The following is a 24,857-nucleotide window of genomic DNA, read 5'->3' on the forward strand; positions in this document are numbered from 1 at the left end:
CCAACGGAGGCTCTACTTACATTGGTCCAACGGTGGCTCTACGTACATTGGTACAACGGAGGCTCTACGTACATTGGTCCAACGGAGGCTCTACTTACATTGGTCCAATGGTGGCTCTACTTACATTGGTCCAACGGAGGCTCTACTTACATTGGTCCAACGGTGGCTCTACGTAGATTGGTACAACGGAGGCTCTACGTACATTGGTCCAACGGAGGCTCTACTTACATTGGTCCAATGGTGGCTCTACTTACATTGGTCCAACGGAGGCACTACTTACATTGGTCCAACGGTGGCTCTACGTACATTGGTACAACGGAGGCTCTACTTACATTGGTCCAACGGAGGCTCTACTTACATTGGTCCAATGGTGGCTCTACTTACATTGGTCCAACGGAGGCTCTACTTACATTGGTCCAACGGTGGCTCTACGTACATTGGTACAACGGAGGCTCTACTTACATTGGTCCAATGGTGGCTCTACTTACATTGGTCCAACGGTGGCTCTACTTACATTGGTCCAATGGTGGCTCTACTTACATTGGTCCAACGGTGGCTCTACTTACATTGGTCCAACAGTGGCTCTACTTACATTGGTCCAACAGAGGCTCTACTTACATTGGTCCAACGGTGGCTCTACGTACATTGGTCCAACGGAGGCTCTACTTACATTGGTCCAACGGTGGCTCTACTTACATTGGTCCAACGGTGGCTCTACTTACATTGGTGCAATGGTGGCTCTACTTACATTGGTCCAACAGAGGCTCTACTTACATTGGTCCAATGGTGGCTCTACTTACATTGGTCCAACGGTGGCTCTACTTACATTGGTCCAACGGTGGCTCTACTTACATTGGTCCAACGGTGGCTCTACTTACATTGGTCCAACGGTGGCTCTACTTACATTGGTCCAACGGTGGCTCTACTTACATTGGTCCAATGGTGGCTCTACTTACATTGGTCCAACAGTGGCCTACTTATATTGGTCCAAAGGTGGCTCTACTTACATTGGTCCAATGGTGGCTCTACTTACATTGGTCCAACGGTGGTCTACTTACATTGTTGTTCTAGATTCCTCTCGTGCTGTCCCTCTCTATTGGAATGCTCTCCCTCATTTCATCTGACATTTATCAAACCATCAGATGCTCACTGAAAATTTACCTCTTATAGGTAATCTGTCAGAAGAATTTTATGCCCCAAACTATTTATATCTACATGTAGCTCTTTCAAAGACAAGTCCAGCATTACCTTTATACGACCAGTCCGATCCTTCGTTACTGAGAAATCAGCATTTGATAACGATACGCAAATGAGGCTGAAGAGCTATGGTAGATCACAAACCTCTGTCACTCCAGCTCTATTCTCCCAGCGCAGCCTCCTCCTGCTTGACTGACAGCCTCTATGCTGTGTGACTTCAGACAAAGGAGCCATCAGTCAAGCCAGAGAGGGCGGTGCTGGGCGGGGAATAGAGCTGTAGTGACAAAGGCGTCAGATCTACCAAAGCTCTTCAGCCTCATTTGCATATCAAGTAAAACGCTGATTTCTCAGTAATGGCAGAACAGACCAGCCATGTAAAGGTATTGTTGGACTTGTCTTTGAACGAGCTACATGCACATATAAATAATTTGGGGGGTAAAATCCCGCTGACAGATTCTCTTTAAAAGATCTAAGCTGTACCTCAATGAATATTTCCACACCACCGCCCCCTGGAAACTCCTTTCTCTAATCTGTTCTGTCACTCATAAAGGCAGGATGCCTACCAGTCTATGGACGACTACAAAACATTTTCTTTTGTAAACTGGTGGTGGCAGAAGCTTATAGACTCCATTAATATGATGTACTAATACATATCTATGATATTTGTAAGGATCATTCCTGGTCGGATTTCCCCTTTAAAGGTTTATTCCTTTAGCACAACAAACAGCCCTGTTTTCTACAGCAGTTGTCCTGAGGATGAACTATTCATGAGCGATATCCCGGGAATGTGCTAAAAATATCCATCTATTCTAAATAATGGGGCCGTAACGTAAAAGACCTCAGTGCAGAAAAAACACAGGAACAAGTAACGACTAGACCAGGCCTAAACACCCCGAATTGTGAATCTCGGCTCGTAACGTCAGTGTTGACGGGTTTAATGAAGACAGATTGTTATTTTGTGCTGCGATCACACAGGAGCAAGTGAGAATTAACAAACTGCTAAAACAAGCCCACCATAAATAAAAATATAACCACCACATTCTGTATTCTCTATGTGCCATATAAGAAAGGGAAATACACCCCCCTGTGCTAATTAAAAAGTCTCTCAGGAGATGATTGCATTTCTGTCTCACTTATAAGTGTAATGAGGACCTCAGCATGAAAGCTTACTAATAGAAAGATAGCAACTAAGAGAAGGGCAAAAGTATCAGTACTTAATGCAAAGTTCATTCAAATCCATGTTTTCTTCCATATGGGGAAGGATTATGTAGTCTCATCCATAAGAACAGTATTATAGTAGTTATATTCTTGTACATAGGGGAAGTATTATAGTAGTTATATTCTTGTACATAGGGGAAGTATTATAGTAGTTATATTCTTGTACATAGGGGGCAGTATTATAGTAGTTATATTCCTGTACATAGGAGCAGTATTATAGTAGTTATATTCTTGTACATTGGGGCAGTATTATAGTAGTTATATTCTTGTACATAGGGGCAGTATTATAGTAGTTATATTCTTGCACATAGGGGCAGTATTATAGTAGATATATTCTTGTACATAGGAGCAGTATTATAGTAGTTATATTCTTGTACATAGGGGCAGTATTATAGTAGTTATATTCTTGTACATATGGGGCAGTATTATAGTAGTTATATTCTTGTACATAGGAGCAGTATTATAGTAGTTATATTCTTGTACATAGGAGCAGTATTATAGTAGTTATATTCTTGTACATAGGGGCAGTATTATAGTAGTTATATTCTTGTACATAGGAGCAGTATTATAGTAGTTATATTCTTGTACATAGGGGCAGTATTATAGTAGTTATATTCTTGTACATATGGGGCAGTATTATAGTAGTTATATTCTTGTACATAGGGGCAGTATTATAGTAGTTATATTCTTGTACATATGGGGCAGTATTATAGTAGTTATATTCTTGTACATAGGGGGCAGTATTATAGTAGTTATATTCTTGTACATAGGAGCAGTATTATAGTAGTTATATTCTTGTAAATAGGGGGCAGTATTATAGTAGTTATATTCTTGTACATAGGGACAGTATTATAGTAGTTATATTCTTGTACATAGGGGGCAGTATTATAGTAGTTATATTCTTGTACATAGGGGCAGTATTATAGTAGTTATATTCTTGTACATAGGAGCAGTATTATAGTAGCTATATTGTTGTACATAGGGGCAGTATTATAGTAGATATATTCTTGTACATAGGAGCAGTATTATAGTAGTTATATTCTTGTACATAGGGGCAGTATTATAGTAGATATATTCTTGTACATAGGAGCAGTATTATAGTAGTTATATTCTTGTACATAGGGGCAGTATTATAGTAGTTATATTCTTGTACATATGGGGCAGTATTATAGTAGTTATATTCTTGTACATAGGAGCAGTATTATAGTAGTTATATTCTTGTACATAGGAGCAGTATTATAGTAGTTATATTCTTGTACATAGGGGCAGTATTATAGTAGTTATATTCTTGTACATAGGAGCAGTATTATAGTAGTTATATTCTTGTACATAGGGGCAGTATTATAGTAGTTATATTCTTGTACATATGGGGCAGTATTATAGTAGTTATATTCTTGTACATAGGGGCAGTATTATAGTAGTTATATTCTTGTACATATGGGGCAGTATTATAGTAGTTATATTCTTGTACATAGGGGGCAGTATTATAGTAGTTATATTCTTGTACATAGGAGCAGTATTATAGTAGTTATATTCTTGTAAATAGGGGGCAGTATTATAGTAGTTATATTCTTGTACATAGGGACAGTATTATAGTAGTTATATTCTTGTACATAGGGGGCAGTATTATAGTAGTTATATTCTTGTACATAGGGGCAGTATTATAGTAGTTATATTCTTGTACATAGGAGCAGTATTATAGTAGCTATATTCTTGTACATAGGAGCAGTATTATAGTAGTTATATTCTTATACACAGGGACAGTATTATAGTAGTTATATTCTTGTACATAGGAGCAGTATTATAGTAGTTATATTCTTGTACATAGGAGCAGTATTATAATAGTTATATTCTTGTACATAGGAGCAGTATTATAATAGTTATATTCTTGTACATAGGGAGCAGTATTATAGTAGTTATATTCTTGTACATAGGGGCAGTATTATAGTAGTTATATTCTTGTACATAGGGGGCAGTATTATAGTAGTTATATTCTTGTACATAGGGGCAGTATTATAGTAGTTATATTCTTGTACATAGGAGCAGTATTATAGTAGTTATATTCTTGTACATAGGGGGCAGTATTATAGTAGTTATATTCTTGTACATAGGGACAGTATTATAGTAGTTATATTCTTGTACATAGGGGGCAGTATTATAGTAGTTATATTCTTGTACATAGGGAGCAGTATTATAGTAGTTACAGTTATATGAAAAAGTTTGGGCACCCCTATTAATCTTAAGCTTAATGTTTTATAAAAATTGGTGTTTTTGCATCAGCTATTTCAGTTTGATATATGTAATAACTGTTGGACACAGTAATGTTTCTGCCTTGAAATGAGGTTTATTGTATTAACAGAAAATGTGCAATCTGCATTCAAACAAAATTTGACAGGTGCATAAGTATGGGCACCTCACCAGAAAAGTGACATTAATATTTAGTAGATCCTCCTTTTGCAAAAATAACAGCCTCTAGTCGCTTCCTGTAGCTTTTAATGAGTTCCTGGATCCTGGATGAAGGTATTTTTGACCATTCCTCTTTACAAAACAATTCCAGTTCAGTTAAGTTTGATGGTTGCCGAGCATGGACAGCCCTCTTCAAATGATCCCACAGATGTTCAATGATATTCAGGTCTGGGGACTGGGATGGCCATTCCAGAACATTGTAATTGTTCCTCTGCATGAATGCCTGAGTAGATTTGGTAGCGGTGTTTTGGATCATTGTCTTCCTAAAAGATCCATCCCCTGAGTAACTTCAACTTTATCACTGATTCTTGAACATTATTGTCAAGAATCTGCTGATACTGAGTGGAATCCATGCGTCCCTCAACTTTAACAAGATTCCCAGTGCCGGCATTGGCCACACAGCCCCAAAGCATGATGGAACCTCCACCAAATCTTACTGTAGGTAGCAAGTGTTTTTCTTGGAATGCTGTGTTTTTTTGATGCCATGTATAACGCCTTTTTGTATGACCAAACAACTCAATCTTGGTTTCATCAGTCCACAGGACCTTCTTCCAAAAAGAAATTGGCTTCTCCAAATGTGCTTTTGCATACCTCAGCCGACTCTGTTTGTGGCGTACTTGCAGAAACGGCTTCTTTCGCATCACTCTCCCATACAGCTTCTCCTTGTGCAAAGTGTGTTGTATAGTTGACCGATGCACAGTGACACCATCTGCAGCAAGTTGATGCTGCAGCTCTCTTGAGGTGGTCTGAGGATTGTCCTTGACTGATCTCACCATTCTTCTTCTCTGCCTTTCTGATGTTTTTCTTGGCCTGCCACTTCTGGCCTTAACAAGAACTGTCCCTGTGTTCTTCCATTTCCTTACTATGTTCCTCACAGTGGAAACTGACAGGTTAAATCTCTGAGACAGCTTTTTGTATCCTTCCTCTGAACAACTATGTTGAATAATCTTTGTTTTCAGATCATTTGACAGTTGTTTTGAGGAGCCCATGATGCCACTCTTCAGAGGAGATTCAAACAGGAGAACAACTTGCAAGTGGCCACTTTAAGTAGCTTTTCTCATGGTTGCATACACCTGGCTATGAAGTTCAAAGCTCAATGAGGTTACAAAACCAAAAAAAGTGCTTTAGTAAGTCAGTAAAAAGTAGGTAGGAGTATTTAAAACAAGAAAATGATAAGGGTGCCCATACTTATGCACCTGTCAAATTTTGTTTGAATGCAGAGTGCACATTTTCTGTTACTACAATAAACCTCATTTCAAGGCAGAAACATTACTGTGTCCAACAGTTATTACATATATCAAACTGAAACAGCTGTTGCAAAAACACCAATTTTAAGAAAACATTAAGCTTAAGATTAATAGGGGTGCCCAAACTTTTTCATATAACTGTATATTCTTGTACATAGGGGCAGTATTATAGTAGTTATATTCTTGTACATAGGAGCGGTATTATAGTAGTTATATTCTTGTACAAAGGGGGCAGTATTATAGTAGTTATATTCTTGTACATAGGGGCAGTATCATAGTAGTTATATTCTTGTACATAGGGGGTAGTATTATAGTAGTTATATTCTTGTACATAGGGGGCAGTATTATAGTAGTTATATTCTTGTACATAGGAGCTAGTATTATAGTAGTTATATTCTTGTACATAGGGGGCAGTATTATAATAGTTATATTCTTGTACATAGGGGGCAGTATTATAGTAGTTATATTCTTGTACATAGGGGGCAGTATTATAGTAGTCACATACAGTTGAAACCAGAAGTTTCCATACACTATATAAAAGACACATCTGTATGTTTTTCTCAATATCTGACATGAAATCAGAATAAACCTTTCCCGTTTTAGGTCAATTAGGATTACCATAATTTTATTACTTACTGCAAAGTCAAAAGTTTCCATACATTTCATTAGTATTTGGTACCATTGCCCTTAAACTGAATGACTTGGGTGAAACGTTTGGGATCTCCTTCCACAAGCTTCTCACAATAGTTGGTTGGAATTTGGGCCGATTCCTCCTGACAAAACTGGTGTAACTGATCCAGGATTGTAGGTCGCCTTGCTCGGCGCTCGCAGCCTTTTCAGCTTTGCCCATAAATTTTCAGTAGGATTGAGATCAGGGCTTTGTGATGGCCACTCCAAAACATTGACTTTTTATCCTTAAGCCAGTTTGTTACCATTTTGGCAGTATGCTTCGGGTCATTGTTCATTTGGAAGACCCATTTCCGCCCAAGCTTTAACTTCCTGGCTGATGTCTTGAGATGTTGCTTCAGTATTGCCACATAACCTTCTTTTCTCATGTTGCCATCTATTTTGTCAAGTGCACCAGTCCCTCCTGCAGCAAAACAACCCCACAACATGATGCTGCCACACCCATGTTTCACAGTTGGGATGGTGTTCTTAGGCTTTCACGCGTCTCACTTTTTCCTCCAATTATGTCCAAAAAGTTCAGTTTTAGTTTCATTAGACCACAGGACATGTCTCCAAAAATTAAGGTCTTTGTTCCTGTGTGCATTTGCAGTCATTAATCTGGCTTTTTTATGTTTCTTTTGGAGTAATGGCTTCTTCCTGGCAGAGTAGCCTTTCAGCCCATGTTGATACAGTACTTGTTTCACTGTGGATATTGACACAATCTTACCAGCTTCCACCATCATCTTCACAGGGTCTTTTGCTTTTGTCCTTGGGTTGATATGCACATGTCGGACCAAAGCACATTCATCTCTGGGACGCAGAACCCGTTTCCTTCCTGAGCGGTATGATGGCTGGACATTCCCATCTTGTTTGTACTTGCATATAATTGTTTGTACAGATGAACGAGACACCTTCAGGTATCTGGAATTTATACCCAAGGATGAGCCAGACTTGTGCAAGTCCACAATTCTCTTCCTGATATCTTGGCTGATTTCTTTAGACTTTCCCATGATGCTACACAAAGAAGCAGTGCGTTTCAGGTGTGCATTAAAATACATCCACAGGTGTGTCTCTAATTAACTCAAATATTGCCAAAAAGAAACTATCAGAAGCTTCCAAACACATGACCTCATCATATGGGCAGTCCAGAATTGTTTAAAGGCATAGTAATCTTACTGTATGTAAACTTTTGACTTTACAGTAAGTAATAAAATTCCCTTAAAACATTCTCTCTCTCTCATTATTCTGGCATTTGGCAAATACTAAAAATGATGGTAATCCTAATTGACCTAAAACGGGAAAAGTTTATTCTGATTTCATGTCAGATATTGAGAAAAACCTGCAGATGTGTCTTTATATATAATGTATGGAAACTTCTGGTTTCAAATGTACGTGTTTACAATGACCTATAGGAAATTGATGTAAGAGAAGGTATATAATGGGCTGTAGCATTGTGACCTTGACATGAGATAATTCTCACCATCTGCACTTACACGTGTTATAGGTTACATAATCACTAATCGTTACTGACCTTTCTTCACGCTCAGATGAAAGGTCCCGTTTAGGGGAGATGTATCATGTTATGAGATTATTTATACTGTAAACTCCATTATCAGGCTCTTGTTTTTATATTACAGTATCTGCAGTTAGCGTAGAGCTTTTTAATTAAAAATCCAATCATTATGCACTGCTGGGGGCGATAGGAACAAAGGGGAGAGACAGAGCGGGGGAGGGGTGATCCTTACCAGCTTGTTATCGGTGGTGGACCACAATTCTGCGAGATGACTGCTCAGGATCTGGCATTCGCTGCGGAAAGTCTCCCCGACTGTAAACCTGTGTGGATAGAATAGGAAATCCTTCATAATTTTGATCTTTAAAAACTTCTATCACTGATCTCGATTTTTTTTTATACATTTTAATTATAACTTTTGCACTCAGGATAAATGGGAACATTATTCAGTAAAATTCCATTAATCTGGCACCCAATTGTCCAGAAATTCTGGAAACAAATATAGTCCCAGGTTGGTATAGCTGGAATTTTCCTGATCATTCAGGCCTTGGTGACGGGTCCGTATAGATGCAGCAGAGTCAGAGAAGTTCAGCAGTGGCTCCAGGTCTGGTGCGGACATTGTGGCGCCATACTGTGGTCAGCGCCGGGATATCAGATCAGTTGAGATTAAATGTCTGAGCCAATCGGGCACAGCGTTGACTCGACACGAAGATAGCAGCATGCTACCAAACCCCGTAATCGAGATAGATGCGGGTCCCATTATTGTCACCTACATCTGCTATACATGTATGCCATTTCCTGTGAATAAGCCATAAATGTATGAGATGGGAATACCGCCTTTTAAAGGGGTTGTTCAGTGAACACAAGTCCGCAAGATAGGGGATAACTTGCTGATTGGTGGGACCCGCACTGATTGGGGGAACTTTTATCATTATTTCTAATTGGTGAGACAGGTCGTCCCCATTTATTCTCTCCAGGGCTGCCCGAAAAAAATGAGCGCAGCGTTTGACACCCCCACAGGGTATGAATGGAGCAGTGTTCGACACCCACATAGGAAGTGAATGGAGCGGCGCTCGACAGGCCGATTGGGAATGAATGGAGCGGCGCTCGACAGCCCCATTGGAGAATGAATGGAGTGGCACTCGACAGCCCCATTGGGGAATGAATGGAGTGTCGCTCGACAGCCCCATTGGGGAATGAATGGAGCGGCGCTCGACAGCCCCATTGGGAATAAATGGAGAGACACTCGACAGCCCCATTGGGAATAAAAGGAGTGGCACTCGACAGCCCCATTGGGGAATTAATGGAGTGGTGCTCGACAGCCCCATTGGGGAATAAATGGAGCGGCGCTCGACAGCCCCATTGGGAGTGGAGTGGCGCTCAACAGCCCTATTGGGAATGAATGGAGTGGCGCTCAACAGCCCCATAGGGAATGGAATGGCACTTGACAGTCCCATGGAGTGGCGCTCAACAGCACAACAGGGAATGGAGTGGCGCTCTACAACACCATAGGGAATGGAGTGGCGCTCGACAGCCACAATGGGAATGAATGGAGTGGCGCTCGACAGCCCCATAGGATATGAATGGAGCGTTGCACAACAGACCCATAGGAAATTAATAGAGCAGCACTCGACAGCCCCATAGGGAATTAATGGAGTGGCGCTCAACAGCCCCATTGGGTATGAATGGAGCGGTGCTCGACAGCCCCATTGGGAATGAATGAAGCAGCGCTCAACAGACCCATAGGAAATAAATGGAGCGGTGCTCGACAGCCCCATAGGGAATTAATGTAGTGGCGCTCGACAGCCCCATTGGGGAATGAATTGTGCGGCACTCAACAGTCCCATTGGGGAATGAATGGAGCGGCGCTTGACAGCCCCATTGGGGAATGAATGGTGCGGCACTCGACAGTCCCATTGGGATTGAATGGAGTGGCGCTCGACAGCCCCATTGGGAATGAAGCAGCGCTCAACTGACCCATAGGAAATAAATAGAGCGGTGCTCAGCAGCCCCATAGGGAATTAATGTAGTGGCGCTCGACAGCCCTATTGGGGAATGAATGGAGTGGCGCTCGACAGCCCCATTGGGAAATGAATGGAGCGGAGCTCGACAGCCCCATTGGGGGAATGAATGGAGTGGTGCTCGACAGCCCCATTGGGAATGAATGGAGTGGCGCTCGACAGCCCCATAGGGAATGGAGTGGCACTTGACAGTCCCATAGAGTGGCGCTCGACAGCACAATAGGGAATGGAGTGGCGCTCTACAGCCCCATAGGGAATGAATGGAGCGTTGCACAACAGACCCATAGGAAATTAATAGAGCAGCACTCGACAGCCCCATAGGGAATTAATGGAGTGGCGCTCGACAGCCCCATTGGGTATGAATGGAGCGGTGCTCGACAGCCCCATTGGGAATGAATGAAGCAGCGCTCAACAGACCCATAGGAAATAAATGGAGCGGTGCTCGACAGCCCCATAGGGAATTAATGTAGTGGCGCTCGACAGCCCCATTGGGGAATGAATTGTGCGGCACTCAACAGTCCCATTGGGGAATGAATGGTGCGGCACTCAACAGTCCCATTGGGGAATGAATGGAGCGGCGCTTGACAGCCCCATTGGGGAATGAATGGTGCGGCACTCGACAGTCCCATTGGGATTGAATGGAGTGGCGCTCGACAGCCCCATTGGGAATGAAGCAGCGCTCAACTGACCCATAGGAAATAAATAGAGCGGTGCTCAGCAGCCCCATAGGGAATTAATGTAGTGGCGCTCGACAGCCCCATTGGGGAATGAATGGAGTGGCGCTCGACAGCCCCATTGGGAAATGAATGGAGCGGAGCTCGACAGCCCCATTGGGTGAATGAATGGAGTGGCGCTCGACAGCCGCATTGGGAATGAATGGAGTGGCGCTCGACAGCCCCATAGGGAATGGAGTGGCACTTGACAGTCCCATAGAGTGGCGCTCGACAGCACAATAGGGAATGGAGTGGCGCTCTACAGCACCATAGGGAATGGAGTGGCGCTATACAGCCACAATGGGAATGAATGGAGTGGCACTCGACAGCCCCATTGGGAATGAATGGAGTGGTGCTCAACAGACCCATAGGAAATTAATAGAGCAGCACTCGACAGCCCCATTGGGAATGAATGGAGTGGCGCTCGACAGCCCCATTGGGAATGGAGTGGCGCTCGACAGCCGCATTGGGAATGAATGGAGTGACGCTCTACAGCCCCATAGGGAATGGAGTGGCACTTGACAGTCCCATGGAGTGGCGCTCGACAGCACAATAGGGAATGGAGTGGCGCTCTACAGCCACAATGGGAATGAATGGAGTGGCGCTCGACAGCCCCATAGGGAATGAATGGAGTGGTGCTCAACAGACCCATAGGAAATTAATAGAGCAGCACTCGACAGCCCCATAGGGAATTAATGGAGTGGCGCTCTACAGCCCCATTGGGTATGAATGTAGCGGTGCTCAACAGCCCCATTGGGAATTAATGAAGCAGCGCTCAACAGACCCATAGGAAATAAATGGAGCGGTGCTCGACAGCCCCATAGGGAATTAATGTAGTGGCGCTCGACAGCCCCATTGGGGAATGAATGGTGCGGCACTCGACAGTCCCATTGGGGAATGAATGGAGCGGCGCTTGACAGCCCCATTGGGGAATGAATGGTGCGGCACTCGACAGTCCCATTGGGAATGAATGGAGTGGTGCTCGACAGCCCCATTGGGAATGAATGGAGTGGCGCTCGACAGCCCCATTGGGAATGGAGTGGCGCTCGACAGCCGCATTGGGAATGAATGGAGTGGCGCTCGACAGCCCCATAGGGAATGGAGTGGCACTTGACAGCACCATAGGGAATGGAGTGGCATTCGACAGTCACATTGGGAATGAATGGAGTGGCGCTCAACAGCCCCATAGGGAATGAATTGAGCGGTGCTCAACAGATCCATAGGAAATTAATAGAGCAGCACTCGACAGCCCATAGGGAATTAATGGAGTGGCGCTCGATAGCCCCATTGGGTATGAATGGAGCGGTGCACGACAGCCCCATTGGGAATGAATGAAGCAGCGCTCAACAGACCCATTGGAAATAAATGGAGCGGTGCTCGACAGCCCCATAGGGAATTAATGTAGTGGCACTTGACAGCTCCATTGGGGAATGAATGGTGCGGCACTCGACAGTCCCATTGGGGAATGAATGGAGCGGCGCTTGACAGCTTCATTGGGGAATGAATGGTGCGGCACTCGACAGTCCCATTGGGGAATGAATGGAGCGGCACTTGACAGTCCCATTGGGGAATGAATGGTGCGGCACTCGACAGTCCCATTGGGGAATGAATGGAGCGGCGCTTGACAGCTCCATTGGGGAATGAATGGTGCGGCACTCGACAGTCCCATTGGGGAATGAATGGAGCGGCGCTTGACAGTCCCATTGGGGAATGAATGGTGCGGCACTCGACAGTCCCATTGGGGAATGAATGGTGCGGCACTCGACAGCCCCATTGGGGATTGAATGGAGTGGCAGCGGAATGTGTGCACTGTTTCTCTATTCTAACGGGGATCAGAGTTTCCTGTTCTGCCGATCGGAGCAGCACCCAGCGGTCGGACCCCCACCAATCAGCAAGTTATCACCTATCCCATTAATAGATGATAACATGTTTTCACTGGACAATTCCTTTAATCTTCCCTGTCAATGAAAGATCCAGAAATGATTTTGTATGGAAATGTTTAATTTCACGGTTTTTAAAGGGGAATCTTTGTCCCGATATTGCAGCATTTCCTTGGATGGATTTGTACTGTGATGACACACACGGCCTGTGGCTAAGGGTGGCGCTGTTTCTGGATATTAACAGACTTTTTTTTTTTTTACTTTATAAAAGCTCTTTAAGCATTAATACACCAGATACAATATACACCACGGACTACAGTATATCTCACTTATGTGTGTAAGTAGTACCCGGATCTCCTGATGGCACCGTTGGAACGTTCCCTTAGACTGTTCTAATTAGGAAACATGAAAAAGAGAAGCATAAAGGACGACGTCTAGGCCATGTTTCCCATTTGACGGTATGTAGAAACCTTAAGAACATGTATTTTGGGCCATGAGCCCCGTTCTGCACGCTGTGTACTGATCAATGGACGCACAGCTGCCAAGGACAATGCAGCGCGTATCCGGCTCCAACATAGAAGAAGTGCTGTTCATGTCATCTGGTCTTGTTTCTTCATAAGAAAACACATATCTAAAAGCGCCTTCACCGTGGCTAATTACTGGAAAGGACCCAAGATATTTTTTTTGCAATAAAATGATGAAATCAGTTAATCTGTAGAAAGGTTTTCTTTCCAGTCCTGCTGACTCGCTGGATTCTAATTGCTTTTCAATGACTATTATTATAATAATAATCATCCGCTATTTACGGAGGGGCCGGCGGCTGATTAATGAAACGCATTAAATACACCTGCACTTTGCAAACCATCCGTTTTGTGTATACAGCTCCTCTGCATCTGTAGTCATGTATTACTCCGCTTCCTCCGACCACAGCTTCTTGTTGAAGAGGTACAATAACTTTTGAAGAAACAATAGTCCTATGGTCAAAAGCGATGGGAAAAGTTTTAATGAAATCTAAAGACTAAGCCCAGTCGCCAAAATCTGAAATATCAAGGTAAAGGAAGCTGAGATATGGGGCGTTGATGGATGTGATCACCACACTGTGGTTACTGGGGATTTTCTTTACCTTTGCAAACATAAAATTTTTGTCCTATCAAACAACAATGGAAAAAAGTTTGCTAACTTTTTTTTTTTTTTTTTACTTAAATGCATATATTTGGGGCTAAAACTATTTTTTTCAATTAGGTTTCATTAAATGTTTTGCACCGTTTGTCTTTTACCAGGTCTTTGTTTCCCTGCTCAGTGATGTCTGCAGAATTATTTAAAGGGAACCTGTCACCCCCATCTATATGTTTAATGGCTGCCTTGTAAGCCTATGTTCACACGTTGTGTTTTTTTTTTTTTGCTGCATTTTTTAATGCAAATTTTAGGCTGCATTTTACAGTACCAGCAAAGTCTATGGGATTTCAGAAATCTCATGTAGACCCATTGGGATTTTTCTTCCTGACTGATTTGGCAAACTGCTTTTTGCAAAATGCAGCATGTCGCTTCTTTCAGTGTTTTTGCAGCGCTTCTCACCCACAGAAAGCAATGCATAGTGCAAGACCGCAGCAAAAAAACTGCTGCTGCCAAAACCTGATTAAGTTAGATCATGTTCAATCGGAAAAAAAAACGCAACGTATGAACATAGCCTAATACTTCATTTGTTGCGGCAGGTTTTGGGGTTGACAAAGCCGGATCTGCAATGATCAGCAGATCACCAAGTTGATCTCCGTTGAGAAACAGGTTGCCAAGTTAAGACAACAACCCCTTAAAAATCATGAATAAATCATAGGTAAAGGGATAGGGTGACCTTAAATGTCGCTACATAAAACTAGAAACTGTGTAAAGACAAGATAATACCAGATCAAACAATATTTCCATTACAGCGAGAGAGAAATGATGAGACTGTGACGAAGGATCAGATGTTCTAGCGGGAGAGGACCGGAGGCAGCAGGAAGCTCGGGATTAGTAAGAAGCCGCTGAGTACATACAATGATATGATACATAAATCAGCAATACAAGGCTACGGATCTGTGGCGAAATGTGTCACAAGGCGCAAGTTGTATATTCACCGATACCGTCATAAGGAGAAAAATGTCTACTGTGCTCTGTATGATCAGTGCAGGGTCCTCCAGGGATTGCAGGCAGCAGGAGAAGTGGCGCTCTGACTGCTCTGTATGATCAGTGCCGAGTCCTCCAGGGATTGCAGGGAGCAGGAGAAGCGGCGCTCTGACTGTGCTATGTATGATCAGTGCAGGGTCCTCCAGGGATTGCAGGCAGCAGGAGAAGCGGCGCTCTGACTGTGCTCTGTATGATCAGTGCCGAGTCCTCCAGGGATTACAGGGAGCAGGAGAAGTGGCGCTCTGACTGTGCTCTGTATGATCAGTGCAGGGTCCTCCAGGGATTGCAGGGAGCAGGAGAAGTGTAGCTTCGACTGTGCTCTGTATGATCAGTGCAGGGTCCTCCAGGGATTGCAGGGAGCAGGAGAAGTGGCGCTCTGATTGTGCTCTGTATGATCAGTGCAGGGTCCTCCAGGGATTGCAGGGAGCAGGAGAAGTGGCGCTCTGACTATGCTCTGTATGATCAGTGCCGAGTCTTCCAGGGATTGCAGGGAGCAGGAGAAGTGGCGCTCTGACTGTGCTCTGTATGATCAGTGCCGAGTCCTCCAGGGATTGCAGGGAGCAGGAGAAGTGGCGCTATGACTGTGCTCTGTATGATCAGTGCCGAGTCCTCCAGCGATTGCAGGGAGCAGGAGAAGCGGCGCTCTGACTGTGCTATGTATGATCAGTGCAGGGTCCTCCAGGGATTGCAGGCAGCAGGAGAAGCGGCGCTCTGACTGTGCTCTGTATGGTCAGTGCCGAGTCCTCCAGGGATTACAGGGAGCAGGAGAAGTGGCGCTCTGACTGTGCTCTGTATGATCAGTGCAGGGTCCTCCAGGGATTGCAGGGAGCAGGAGAAGTGGCGATCTGACTGTGCTCTGTATGATCAGTGCAGGGTCCTCCAGGGATTGCAGGGAGCAGGAGAAGTGGCGCTCTGACTGTGCTCTGTATGATCATTGCAGGGTCCTCCAGGGATTGCAGGGAGCAGGAGAAGTGGCACTCTGACTGTGCTCTGTATGATCAGTGCAAGGTCCTCCAGGGATTGCAGGGAGCAGGAGAAGTGGTGCTCTAACTGTGCTCTGTATGATCAGTGCAGGGTCCTCCAGGGATTGCAGGGAGCAGGAGAAGTGGCGCTCTGATTGTGCTCTATATGGTCAGTGCAGGGTCCTCCAGGGATTGCAGGAAGCAGGAGAAGTGGCGCTCTGACTGTGCTCTGTATGATCAGTGCAGGGTCCTCCAGGGATTGCAGGGAGCAGGAGAAGTGGCGCTCTGACTGTGCTCTGTATGATCAGTGCCGAGTCCTCCAGGGATTGCAGGGAGCAGGAGAAGTGGAGCTCTGACTGTGCTCTGTATGATCAGAGCAGGGTCCTCCAGGGATTGCAGGGAACAGGAGAAGTGGCGCTCTGACTGTGCTCTGTATGATCAGAGCAGGGTCCTCCAGGGATTGCAGGGAGCAGGAGAAGTGGCGCTCTGACTGTGCTCTGTATGATCAGTGCAGGGTCCTCCAGGGATTGCAGGCAGCAGGAGAAGTGGCGCTCTGACAGTGCTCTATATGATCAGAGCAGGGTCCTCCAGGGATTGCAGGGAGCAGGAGAAGTGGCGCTCTGACTGTGCTCTGTATGATCAGTGCAGGGTCCTCCAGGGATTGCAGGCAGCAGGAGAAGTGGCGCTCTGACTGTGCTCTGTATGATCAGTGCAGGGTCCTCCAGGGATTGCAGGGAGCAGGAGAAGTGGCGCTCTGACTGTGCTCTATATGATCAGTGCCAAGTCCTCCAGGGATTGCAGGGAGCAGGAGAAGTGGCACTCTGACTGTGCTCTGTATGATCAGTGCAGGGTCCTCCAGGGATTGCAGGAAGCAAGAGAATTTGCGCTCTGACTGTGCTCTGTATGATCAGTGCCAAGTCCTCCAGGGATTGCAAAGAGCAGGAGAAGTGGCGCTCTGACTGTGCTCTGTATGATCAGTGCCAAGTCTTCCAGGGATTGCAGGGAGCAGGAGAAGTGTCGCTCTGACTGTGCTCTGTATGATCAGTGCCGAGTCCTCCAGGGATTGCAGGGAGCAGGAGAAGTGGCGCTCTGACTGTGCTCTGTATGATCAGTGCAGGGTCTTCCAGGGATTGCAGGAAGCAGGAGAAGTGGCGCTCTGACTGTGCTCTGTATGATCAGTGTAGGGTCTTCCAGGGATTGCAGGAAGCAGGAGAAGTGGCGCTCTGACTGTGCTCTGTATGATCAGTGCAGGGTCCTCCAGGGACTGCAGGGAGCAGGAGAAGTGGCGCTCTGACTGTGCTCTGTATGATCAGTGCAGGGTCCTCCAGGGATTGCAGGGAGCAGGAGAAGTGGCGCTCTGACTGTGCTCTGTATGATCAGTGCCGAGTCCTCCAGGGATTGCAGGGAGCAGGAGAAGTGGCGCTCTGACTGTGCTCTGTATGATCAGAGCAGGGTCCTCCAGGGATTGCAGGGAGCAGGAGAAGTGGCGCTCTGACTGTGCTCTGTATGATCAGAGCAGGGTCCTCCAGGGATTGCAGGGAGCAGGAGAAGTGGCGCTCAGACTGTGCTCTGTATGATCAGTGCAAGGTCCTCAAGGGATTGCAGGGAGCAGGAGAAGTGGCGCTCTGACTGTGCTCTGTATGATCAGTGCAGGGTCCTCCAGGGATTGCAGGGAGCAGGAGAAGTGGCGATCTGACTGTGCTCTGTATGATCAGTGCAGGGGCCTCCAGCGATTGCAGGCAGCAGGAGAAGTGGCGCTCTGACTGTGCTCTGTATGATCAGTGCAGGGTCCTCCAGGGATTGCAGGGAGAAGGAGTAGTGGCACTCTGACTGTGCTCTGTATGATCAGTGCCGAGTCCTCCAGGGATTGCAGGGAGCAGGAGAAGTGGCGCTCTGACTGTGCTCTGTATGATCAGTGCCGAGTCCTCCAGGGATTGCAGGGAGCAGGAGAAGTGGCGCTCTGACTGTGCTCTGTATGATCAGTGCCGAGTCCTCCAGGGATTGCAGGGAGCAGGAGAAGTGGCGCTCTGACTGTGCTCTGTATGATCAGTGCCGAGTCCTCCAGGGATTGCAGGGAGCAGGAGAAGTGGCGCTCTGACTGTGCTCTGTATGATCAGTGCAGGGTCCTCCAGGGATTGCAGGGAGCAGGAGAAGCGGCGCTCTGACTGTGCTATGTATGATCAGTGCAGGGTCCTCCAGGGATTGCAGGCAGCAGGAGAAGCGGCGCTCTGACTGTGCTCTGTATGATCAGTGCCGAGTCCTCCAGGGATTGCAGGGAGCAGGAGAAGTGGCACTCTGACTGTGCTCTGTATGATCAGTGCAGGGTCCTCCAGGGATTGCAGGGAGCAGGAGAAGTGGCGATCTGACTGTGCTCTGTATGATCAGTGCAGGGTCCTCCAGGGATTGCAGGGAGCAGGAGAAGTGGCGCTCTGACTGTGCTCTGTATGATCAGTGCCGAGCCCTCCAGGGATTGCAGGGAGCGGGAGAAGTGGCGCTCTGACTGTGCTCTGTATGATCAGTGCAGGGTCCTCCAGGGATTGCAGGGAGCAGGAGAAGTGGCGCTCTGACTGTGCTCTGTATGATCATTGCAGGGTCCTCCAGGGATTGCAGGGAGCAGGAGAAGTGGCACTCTGACTGTGCACTTTATGATCAGTGCCGAGTCCTCCAGGGATTGCAGGGAGCAGGAGAAGTGGCGCTCTGACTGTGCTCTGTATGATCAGTGCCGAGTCCTCCAGGGATTGCAGGGAGCAGGAGAAGTGGCGCTCTGACTGTGCTCTGTATGATCAGTGCCGAGTCTTCCAGGGATTGCAGGGAGCAGGAGAAGTGGCGCTCTGACTGTGCTCTGTATGATCAGTGCAGGGTCCTCCAGGGATTGCAGGGAGCAGGAGAAGTGGCGCTCTGACTGTGCTCTGTATGATCAGTGCAGGGTCCTCCAGGGATTGCAGGGAGCAGGAGAAGTGGCACTCTGACTGTGCTCTTTATGATCAGAGCAGGGTCCTCCAGGGACTGCAGGGAGCAGGAGAAGTGGCGCTCTGACTGTGCTCTGTATGATCAGAACAGGGTCCTCCAGGGATTGCAGGGAGCAGGAGAAGTGGCGCTCTGACTGTGCTCTGTATGATCAGTGCAGGGTCCTCCAGGGATTGCAGGCAGCAGGAGAAGTGGCGCTCTGACTGTGCTCTGTATGATCAGTGCAGGGTCCTCCAGGGATTGCAGGGAGCAGGAGAAGTGGCGCTCTGACTGTGCTCTGTATGATCAGTGCCGAGTCCTCCAGGGATGGCAGGGAGCAGGAGAAGTGGCGCTCTGACTGTGCTCTGTATGATCAGTGCAGGGTCCTCCAGGGATTGCAGGGAGCAGGAGAAGTGGCGCTCTGACTGTGCTCTGTATGATCAGTGCCGAGTCCTCCAGGGATTGCAGGGAGCAGGAGAAGTGGTGCTCTGACTGTGCTCTGTATGATCAGTGCAGGGTCCTCCAGGGATTGCAGGGAGCAGGAGAAGTGGCGCTCTGACTGTGCTCTGTATGATCAGTGCCGAGTCCTCCAGGGATTGCAGGGAGCAGGAGAAGTGGCGCTCTGACTGTGCTCTGTATGATCAGTGCAGGGTCCTCCAGGGATTGCAGGGAGCAGGAGAAGTGGCGCTCTGACTGTACTCTGTATGATCAGTGCCGAGTCCTCCAGGGATTGCAGGGAGCAGGAGAAGTGGCGCTCTTACTGTGCTCTGTATGATCAGTGCAGGGTCCTCCAGGGATTGCAGGGAGCAGGAGAAGTGGTGCTCTGACTGTGCTCTGTATGATCAGTGCCGAGTCCTCCAGGGATTGCAGGGAGCAGGAGAAGTGGCGCTCTGACTGTGCTCTGTATGATCAGTGCAGGGTCCTCCAGGGATTGCAGGGAGCAGGAGAAGTGGTGCTCTGACTGTGCTCTGTATGATCAGTGCCGAGTCCTCCAGGGATTGCAGGGAGCAGGAGAAGTGGCGCTCTGACTGTGCTCTGTACGATCAGTGCAGGGTCCTCCAGGGATTGCAGGGAGCAGGAGAAGCCGCGCTTTGATATTGGCACCATTGGTTGGGTTGATACAAACACTGTTAATGGCAACATCAAGGATTGGAAAAAGGATATTTTTATCAGGAAAACCCCTTGAAGTAAAAACGTACCTACTTTAATTTTACATGTCATTTTCAAGGGTATGTATAATTTTGCAACCGTTTAGTGGTGTCCTAAGGCATTTAAAATACAAAGAAGTGACATTGCAAATGGACTTGCCGTAAAAAAAATAAGAAATTGTGTATACAGCTCCCGCGCAGAGCTATGGGATGTGCCCGGCAGACCATGTGCGCGGGTGACAGCTATTGTGAACCCGTTGCCAAATACGTGTCCTGGCAGGCAACTGTCGACGCCTCTCACCCCCCAAGTATTAGAAAAAAAACTTGTAAAAAGCTGAAGGAACGAAGTAACGCAGCCTCGTTGTATCAGACTACACTATGGCTTTTGTAGTCTGTAACCATGGCAACACAGAGGTCTGCATATCAGCTGCATACGCAAAAAGGATTTTTATTTTTACTTTTAAATCAAGACTATTTTCCGTGTTGCTTTATTTTAGATGCATTAGGGCAGTGATACCTGGTTTCAAAAGTTGACATTTTTTATTTTTATTATGCACTGAAGGGATTAGAAAATTGTAGAATTGATTACACCCTTGAAATGTTGCAGTTTTTAACATATTTCCTGAATGTGTATAACAGGGGATCATCCCCATCTAGTGAATAAGACCCTTGGAATTTCAGATCTGTCATCGACCGACTCCGAATCGTAGTCCATTGACCCAGAACTGGCTGTTTCCAGAGTCTGCAGCAACATGGACGGATATCCTGCTATAACATGAGCTTTTTGCAGCGAGTCGTCCTTGCATTCATTGCTCCTGTTATTGGTGATATCTGTGCATAGTGATGTCACTGACGGGACCAGGCGGTAATATCCCCTCTAATCCCCACATTAGCACATTTTACAGACATTTGTCCTTCCTCCTGGGGGGGCCGCTGCTGTCAGACCCTGCATGTGTTACTGACGTTCCTATACTTCTTGATGACTGTTTGTGCAGGTGGTGGATACTGTAATGCAGCAGGGACATCTGCTTTCTAGGAAAATAACCTGCAGATTTCAGGCTCATGTCACTTTGTGTCCACAATGTAACTACATCCTTATGTAGGAATTATCCAACCTGTGGCAAAGCAGCTGTTGTGGAACTACAACTCCAAGCATCCTCCTTATACTCAAATAGTTGCTTACCGGTCGTAAAGTTAAGGGCAACCGAACTAAAGCGGCCTGTAATATTCTGCTACAGTATAAACTATTGGTATGGAATCACTTTGCTACATATTATAATGAGTGGAGCTGAACAGGTCTGTGTGACACAGGGAGGAAGTCTACTGTACAGCAGACTAGTCTTCCTGTGACCACTTTAATGTACATAACGACATTGACCACAATAGTAGTCACCAAGACGGGAAGTGAAGCGCTGGGCAACGTGGACTGAAGTCCGAAACATCCAGGAGGCTCCCAGAAATAAATGTGGACTTCCGGGAGAGTTGGAAAAACTTCAGAAAACCAACTCGTTTGTTTCATGGAGTGAGCGTGGAAAGGTATTGAGGGTGAGTGGATGGAAAAGATGCATGGCAATGGAAGAAAATATGTAAAATATGACCTGTTGTACGCTTTGCATGATGCATGCAGAGACCTCACTTCTGGGGATTGCTGGGAAGTACGACTAATATTGACAACAAGGTGGAGCTGCAAGAACAGGGAAGATGTACGGGATGTATTGATTCCTGTTGTTACTGCTCATGGCCTGCAGAGGGCGAGCAGCTCTAGACTTTAAGGCTATGTGCACATGGAGTAGGTCCTGATGGGAGAAAGGAAAGTGCTACTCCTGCACCTGCAACTCCAAGTCAGCACCTATGAGATGTCAGCCACCTTCCACGACTACGCTAACCATGGACCAGCATCAAGATATTTTTGTGGCCTCACAATCTACATTGTGCAATACAATTATTATTATTATGGAGACTTTGAAAGGGAATTTTTCCAGAATTTCCAATAATGGCTGCAGGACAGACCAGTGTCATTAGTAGAGATTTGACTCCTGGGACTTCATCCGATGAGCAGGAGCGGCAGCTACATTAGTACATGACGAGTACCTAATGCTGCACCTCAGCCCCATTCAAGTGAACCGGAGAAGGGGGTATGTATTATTGATGGTCTATTCTTAGAATTGGTCATCAATATCAGATAGGTGGGAATATGACAAACCCCCAAGTGATCAGCGGATAGCAGACCTGGAGGTCCCATCGATCAGCTGTTAGGCCGAACGGCACAGCTCCGTACACTTTGTAGTGGTCGTTCCTGGGTACCACAGTGCAGTTCACATGCACTTCAACAAAAGCTGAGTTGTACTCCCTGATAAACGGCCACTACACAGTGTATGGAGCTGTGCTGATCCGACTCGATTCATTATGTACGTCTGGCACTAAGTCTGCCATCTTCATTCCTTCAATCATGTTTAGACCCCTGATATTCAATTTGCAGTCTGATCCAAGTTTCAGTTTTTTTCTCCTGTTGGAGTGTCTCTCTAAGTAATATAGGCTGACTTTGAGGTCTGTGTGTCTCTCCCAGTAATATAGGCTGGATGTGATGTCTTTGTGTTTCTCCCAGTAATATAGGCTGGATGTGATGTCTTTGTGTTTCTCCCAGTAATATAGGCTGGATGTGATGTCTTTGTGTTTCTCCCAGTAATATAGGCTGGATGTGATGTCTTTGTGTTTCTCCCAGTAATATAGGCTGGATGTGAGCTCTGTGTGCCTCTCCCAGTAATATAGGCTGGATGTGATGTCTTTGTGTTTCTCCCAGTAATATAGGCTGGATGTGATGTCTTTGTGTTTCTCCCAGTAATATAGGCTGGATGTGAGCTCTGTGTGCCTCTCCCAGTAATATAGGCTGGATGTGAGATCTGCGTGTCTTTCCCAGTAATATTGGATGGATGTGAGGTCTGTGAGTTTCTCCCAGTAATATAGGCTGGATGTGAGGTTTGTGTATCTCTCCCAGTAATATAGGCTGGATGTGAGCTTGGTGTGCCTCTCCCAGTAATATAGGCTGGATGTGAGATCTGTGTGTCCCTCCCAGTAATATAGGCTGGATGTGAGATCTGTGTGTCCCTCCCAGTAATATAGGCTGGATGTGAGATCTGTGTGTCCCTCCCAGTAATATAGGCTAGATGTGAGATCTGTGTGTCTCTCACAGTAATATAGGCTGGATGTGAGGTCCGTGTGTTTCTCCAAGTAATATAGGCTGGATGTGATTTCTGTGTCTCTCTCCCAGTAATATAGGCTGGATGTGAGGTCTGTGTGTCTCTCCCAGTAATATAGGCTGGATGTGAGGTCTATGGACCTCTACCAGTAATATAAGCTGGATGTGAGGTCTGTGTGTCCCTCCCAGTAATATAGGCTAGATGTAAGATCTGTGTGTCTCTCACAGTAATATAGGCTGGATGTGAGGTCAGTGTGTTTCTCCCAGTAATATAGGCTGGATGTGATTTCTGTGTGTCTCTCCCAGTAATATAGGCTGGATGTGAGGTCTGTGTGTCTCTCCCAGTAATATAGGCTGGATGTGAGGTCTATGGACCTCTACCAGTAATATAAGCTGGATGTGAGATCTGTGTGTCTCTCCCAGTAATATAGGCTGGATGTGAGGTCTGTGTGTTTCTCCCAGTAATATAGGCTGGATGTGAGGTCTGTGTCCCTCCCAGTAATAGAGGCTGGATGTGAGGTCTGTGTGTCTCTCTCAGTAATCTAGGCTGTATGTGAGGTCTGTGTGTCTCTCCCAATAATCTAGGCTGTATGTGAGGTATATGTCTCTCACAGTAATATAGGCTGGATGTGAGATCTGCGTCTTCCAGTAATATAGGTTGGATGTGAGATCTGCGTCTCCCAGTAATATAGGCTGGATGTGAGATCTGCATCTCCCAGTAATATAGGCTGGATGTGAGATCTGCGTCTCCCAATAATATAGGCTGGATGTGAGATCCGCATCTCCCAGTAATATAGGCTGGATGTGAGGTCTGTGTGTCTCTCCCAGTAATACAGGCTGGATGTAAGGTGTGTGTCTCTCCTGGTTACATAGGCTGGATGTAAGGTGTGTGTCTCTCCTGGTTAAATAGGCTGGATGTAAGGTGTATGCCTCTCCTGGTTACATAGGCTGGATGTTAGGTCAGTGCATCTCTCCTTGTAATGTAGCCAGGATGTGAGCTCTGTATGTATCCAGGATGCTGTGGTCTTCACTAACTCATTAACACAGCTTCCATCCTGTAATTATTTCCTATCCATGTGCTTCCTCATTTTCTTTAGCATGTTTTCTCTGCTATCTCTGAGACTGAAGATACTTTCCCCTCTTGAGATCTGAGTACAGGCCCTCCTCCTCCCGGCTGCTATCTTTAACATGGAGATAAGTCAGGGAAAGTGTAGAGAAAGCCATCAGAACCAGGAGCTTTGAGGGATTCACATCAGTTTTGCATAATCACTTAGATAAGGGACTTAGAGGCTGCCACATGGAATCTTGTTTGGCATGTATGTATGTTACATGTATGTGTGCTGCATATACTACATTTTAGCTGCATGCTGATTTTTTTTTTCCACTTTGGAGAAAGTCCTACCAGCCGCAGTCCATCACTACAAACCGCTGTAAGAATTGGCCGGCATACAATGCCCCACTGCTATCTAGCCGATATGATTTCAAATTCATTTCCTGTTAAAACATGATAACCCGCTGATTAACTGC

The 24,857-nt window shown here is 46.1% G+C and overlaps 1 protein-coding gene across 7 annotated transcripts in view; it reads right to left on the reverse strand.

Moving 5' to 3' along the window:
* KANK4 (KN motif and ankyrin repeat domains 4) overlaps positions 1 to 24,857 on the reverse strand; it is a 151,734-nt gene that overhangs the window by 32,286 nt on the left and 94,591 nt on the right. For all 7 annotated transcript variants that reach the window (XR_012247735.1, XM_073643785.1, XM_073643790.1 and 4 more), the window contains one exon: positions 8,540 to 8,627. Coding sequence is in view for 6 of the 7 variants with exons in the window: in XM_073643785.1 (XP_073499886.1) it covers positions 8,540 to 8,627 (88 nt within the window). In the remaining variant the exon portion in view is untranslated. The remainder of the gene's footprint in view (positions 1 to 8,539; positions 8,628 to 24,857) is intronic.

This window comes from Phyllobates terribilis, unplaced genomic scaffold (genome assembly GCF_046119375.1).
Source record: "Phyllobates terribilis strain yellow unplaced genomic scaffold, ASM4611937v1 Scaffold_8__6_contigs__length_399053987, whole genome shotgun sequence".
In the NCBI taxonomy this organism is placed as follows: domain Eukaryota; kingdom Metazoa; phylum Chordata; class Amphibia; order Anura; family Dendrobatidae; genus Phyllobates; species Phyllobates terribilis.